Here is a 4,720-nt window from a genome sequence, read left to right on the forward strand (position 1 = left end):
TTCATTTTTCAAAAAAGAATAATGGCATGGTAGAATAACATCTTGACTCAAGAGTAATTTGGATTTAAGTGAAGCAATCACCCAAAATCAATAGGCTCAATCTCTTTTCCAAAGTCATCAAAGTCCAATAGCAGGACAAAATTCAAGATTGCACAGGATGCCTTGGATGACCTAGGCCCCTTTGATGTCTGGCCAAGTTGTAAGCATTCCACAGCACATGCTTCATGGCCACTGGGGCAAGTTGTTCACATTCACCCACTCTCCTCAAGGAAGTTTTCGTATGCTTGGGGTAGACATCCCCCTAACTCACTCATTGCTTTGTGTCACACACTGAGCTAGGTCTTGAGGTTACAAAGGAAAAAAGCAACAGTCCCAGCCTGTAAGGAGTTCCTATTTTTCTGGAAATAAGCATCATATACAGTGATAAGTAAATATACAATGGAAACAAAATAAATTTTAAAAATGCAGGTGTGGGGTATGAAATTCACAATTCTCAGAGTAGTATTTGGCTCATTGTAACCCCAATTTTCAAGACCCCTTAGTATCCTTAGGCTAAAACTGCCATTCCCACCCCCTCATAAAATTTTTAGTTTTCCTGACCTATTTTCAAAAACCTTGAGAAGAGTTTATCTGTACCCTGGGAAGAAAGTCAAACTATAAGATAAGCTGAAGGAGGCAAGAATAGGAAGTTTCAAGTTTCTCAATTGTCCCAGACTGGGAATCCCATGATAGTCATGGATTTTTCTTGATCGTGGGGGTCTTTAGGGGTGTGTTATGTTGAAAATCACAGCCCCTCCTGCTTCTGTGGGATTAGACAGAAGGGAGGAGGAGAATCTTGTATCAGAATTATTATAAAAGTCTATGATTGTACCTAGAAGAAGAGAGGACATTTTTGCCCCAAGTAAGATGCTTGTGTGGGCGGAATCCCTTTTCCTTACCTTCCCCTCTTCTTCCCCCCCCCCCCCACTTTCCCTACTGTCTGCTATTTTCTCTTGAATAAAGCTGTTTTTTTCTCTGCCAGCATCTTATCAAGTCTCCTGTTTCCTCATTAGAGTGATTTCTGTGGGGACGAGCTCCTCCCCAATTCTACCCCACACACAGGGAAAACAGAAAGACGTGGAGTGAGTACTAGCCATTTGGAGGTGGAAATATGTGGGAAATTTTCTAGATGCAGAGAAATAAATAAACCGAATGTGATTCAATGCCGACATACTTTCTCTTTCACTGTTGTATAAATGATCTCCATGAGGATTATAATGGGGAATAACCAGGGTTGTTGCCTTAAATATTATCTGTGGGCTCACAATGGGGTGTGAGGGAGACAGGAATGTCAGAAGGCAGGACCAAACAAGGGAGGGAGACTGGGTTTAACTGCTAAGGAGGTATCTGTTCCAGAAGTGGCAGTGAGGTCCTAACTGTCACTCTGCACCTTCTAGGCAAGGGGCCTATGGAGAGTAGCAGGCAAAAGGCAAGAGTTTATAACAATTTTAATTAAACTATGGTAAAGGATGGGAATAGGGGTTTCTACACTTTCAGACTAAGAGCAAACCACAAGGACTTATCTACTCTCATCTGAGACCTAAGCCAGGCAGGGCCCAGAGAATAGCAGGACAGGAGTGGGAATCCTCACAGCAGAGTCCAGAGATGTTATCAGGATGCCAGGAACCAATTCCTCCAGAACTGGTGATCTGAAGTAGCCCAGTAGGGAGAGGAAGTCTGCAAGCCATCCAACAGATCACAGGCCACTTCCCTCCTCAGTGCTGTCTTGCAGGATTGATGTCCTCCGCTTCCAACCTTCACCACTCTCCAGGATCCCAGGGAATCAGGGTGCAGCTCCACTAGCTCTGAGGTCCCCCAGGGTCAGTTACAGCTTGTCCCAACCACCATGGAGTCTGTCTCAGAGAGAGAGCAAGCCGCTTCCTGCTTCCCCATTCCATGTGGAATTCTCCAGCCCTTACTGTTAGGTCTCCTAAATGATAATTTAATAATCTTCCTTATAACAGGACATGAGCAGTGAAAGCTTATGGTTTCCAGTTTCATTATACTGCTTCTCAAATATGTTGCATTTGTATCGAGTTCATTTTAGGCATGGGGTAACCAGTACAAAGTCAAGGGCAGAGAAGTAAAGAGCATTTAGTAAGACTGGAAATAGGGGGCAGCTGGGAAGCTCAGTGGATTGAGAGTCAGGCCTAGACACGGGAAGTCGTAGGTTCAAATCTGGCCTCAGACACTTCCCAGCTGTGTGACCCTGGGCAAGTCACTTGACCCCCATTGCCTACCCTTACCAATCTTCTGCCTGAAAGCCAATACATAGAAGTTAAGGGTTTAAAAATTAAAAAGAATAATAATAAAATAAAATAAGACTGGAAATAAAGGTGATTGTTGTAAAATAATCTAAGGGAGTAATAAATCATGAGGCCCTGATTGCTATTGATGTACATTGAGTAGGTTGAGTAGACACAGTCAGAGCTATGATTTAGGAAAATTACTTTGATGGTGTATGGCAGATGGGTTGGATAGAGGATGGATATTTTTCCCTACCCAGAAGAGAGTACAAATCCTGGATCGTTGCGGGATCAACACAAAGGGGCTGAGGGTTGGAAAACATAGAGACAGAATACCATCTGTGGACAAAAGCCAGAAACGCTGTTGATACAAATAACGGATAAAAATCCCAAAGATAGAAGATAGTGAGTAAAAGCAGACAAAGGTACTCACTAGTAGCAATATAGTTTTGGTGACTCTGACCTCTATGGAGGCCCTGGATGAGAGGCTGCTGATGTGAATGGTCTGCATTTTCTTTTGGTGTCTGTACAACATATTCACCATGTAGCCACTGGCCCAGACTATGAACACCATACAGAACACATTTCTGACTGTAATAATAATCCAGTAAGCACCACCATCCCTTTCAAGAAAACAATACCCAAAATTAAACTCATATGTAATATTGTTTATGTGTCTTGGGCCTGTCAGATAAGATATTATAGGTATTTCTAAAAGTATATTGAAGATCCAGCAGAGGAGACAAGAATAAATTATATGGTCCAGAGCCCTGGCTTTGAATCGTACCAGCCATGGGAATCTGGTAGAGATGATGATGGCCTGGAAAATACAAAGGTAGCAGGTGAAGCATGTTGAAAGTGCCTGGGCCAGTCTATGAAAGTAAAAGACAAGTTTACATGAAACATTATTCAGGAAATTGTCTGTCCCTAAATTTATCGAGATTTCTGGGGTTCCTTTGCTAAGCAGCATAATGATGTTAACCGAGAATAGCTGGATGAAAATCAGGTTTATAGGTCTCATATTGTGGCCAGTCAAGACACTGAAAGAATAAAGAGAAAGAAGGAAGAAGTTTGTCAAGATACCAACTCCAGTCTGGAAGAGGATTATAATCCCAAAGCACATGTTAATAATCAGCATGATTGAAATGAAGTTTTGAGTGACAGAAACCTAGAAAAAAATAGAAAATCCATATGATTGTCACACTTGAAGATTCCAGGCCCTGGAAGACTTGGACTTCTCTTCTTTTCCCTTTCCCAAGGCTATGATATTGAATAATGAGGATAATTGCAAAGGAATCTCCTTGACCAAATCTGCCTGCAAATATCTATAGCCCATTTCAGGTAGTAAGAGACTAAGTAGTGAGATGGCTTAGGGAGCCAGAACTGAGAAAACGATCCAGACAAGGCTAGAGCTACTATATTTGTTGCATCAATTAAGTCTCAAGAAAGGCAAAAATCGATCATCCTCCAGTTTTACAATCTCTCCTATCCTCCATAAATTATGGTGATCTTGTTGGGCAAGGAATCAAATTAGCTCTTATTTTTTCACTGACTGGTGGATCATCTCTAACACTCCATCAATTGAGACAGCAATTGTGTAGTCAGCTTTCAGAGATAAGGACAAGTGAAATGAGAAAACAGAGGATAAGTTATATAGAGAGCAGGCCTGTTGATTTAGAGATATACCTGACAGCATATTTTACTTAAGAGTTTATTCATAGAAATACAGATTAAGCAAAGGGTCTGTCTCAGTTTCATTTGTGTAGAGACTTCTTTCTGAACCCATATGCCAAGAGACTAAAATTCCTTTTCTAAAGTATTGTATAATTTTCAAGTGCTAAACCATTGAATGACAACTCTTTTATAAGAACCAATTGCTTAGTTGATTCTGAGAAATATAATTAAATTTAATTAATTAAAGTGAAAAATAATTAAATAAAAATCAAAAGACAGGCAGTGGGTAGAGGAAACTTCAGCCCACAAAGTTTTTGCAGATATATGCTCATACCTATGTGTTAAAAACAAAACAAAACCATGCAGCTTAGTTGGAAATGCCTTCTTGCAGGCTGCAATTACAGAAAAGGATTATACAACAAATAGCTGGGATTTTAAGGGAATTTTAACTGTGAGGCAGAGGTATGACGGAGGAGGAATCAATAATGGACTAGTCATAGACCTCACTCTACTGGGTTTGAATTAGTTGAAAGTAGGCTTCAAATAGAAGCTAAAATCAAGAAGCACATTCTGAGAAGAAACTACAGTCATATTTTTAAGAAGAGAATTTCCAAGCTTCATCCTTCTCAACAGAAAAGACAGGAGCTTTATTGTCCCATTCAATAAAAAAAAGAGGTTGTTAAGATAAATTAACTGATTTTTTAATGTTACTATAGGCACTTCTCCTCTTTTGCCTTTGGTTTTTTTTAGAGAAAAGGGGA

General features: G+C 40.3%; 1 protein-coding gene across 1 annotated transcript; it reads right to left on the reverse strand.

Annotated features, from left to right (window-relative positions):
* Positions 1-2,469: 2,469 nt before the first annotated feature.
* LOC123256733 (vomeronasal type-1 receptor 4-like) lies at positions 2,470-3,423 on the reverse strand. Its single transcript, XM_044685302.1, has one exon. The coding sequence runs from the start codon at positions 3,421-3,423 to the stop codon at positions 2,470-2,472; it is 954 nt and encodes a 317-aa protein (XP_044541237.1).
* Positions 3,424-4,720: the final 1,297 nt, after the last annotated feature.

The sequence above is a fragment of the Gracilinanus agilis genome, chromosome 1 (assembly GCF_016433145.1).
Source record: "Gracilinanus agilis isolate LMUSP501 chromosome 1, AgileGrace, whole genome shotgun sequence".
In the NCBI taxonomy this organism is placed as follows: Eukaryota; Metazoa; Chordata; class Mammalia; order Didelphimorphia; family Didelphidae; genus Gracilinanus; species Gracilinanus agilis.

Coding starts and splice junctions, on each gene's coding strand:
- LOC123256733 (XM_044685302.1), bottom strand. CDS start 3,423: ATGCTGATTATTAACATGTGCTTTGGGATTATAATCCTCTTCCAGACT.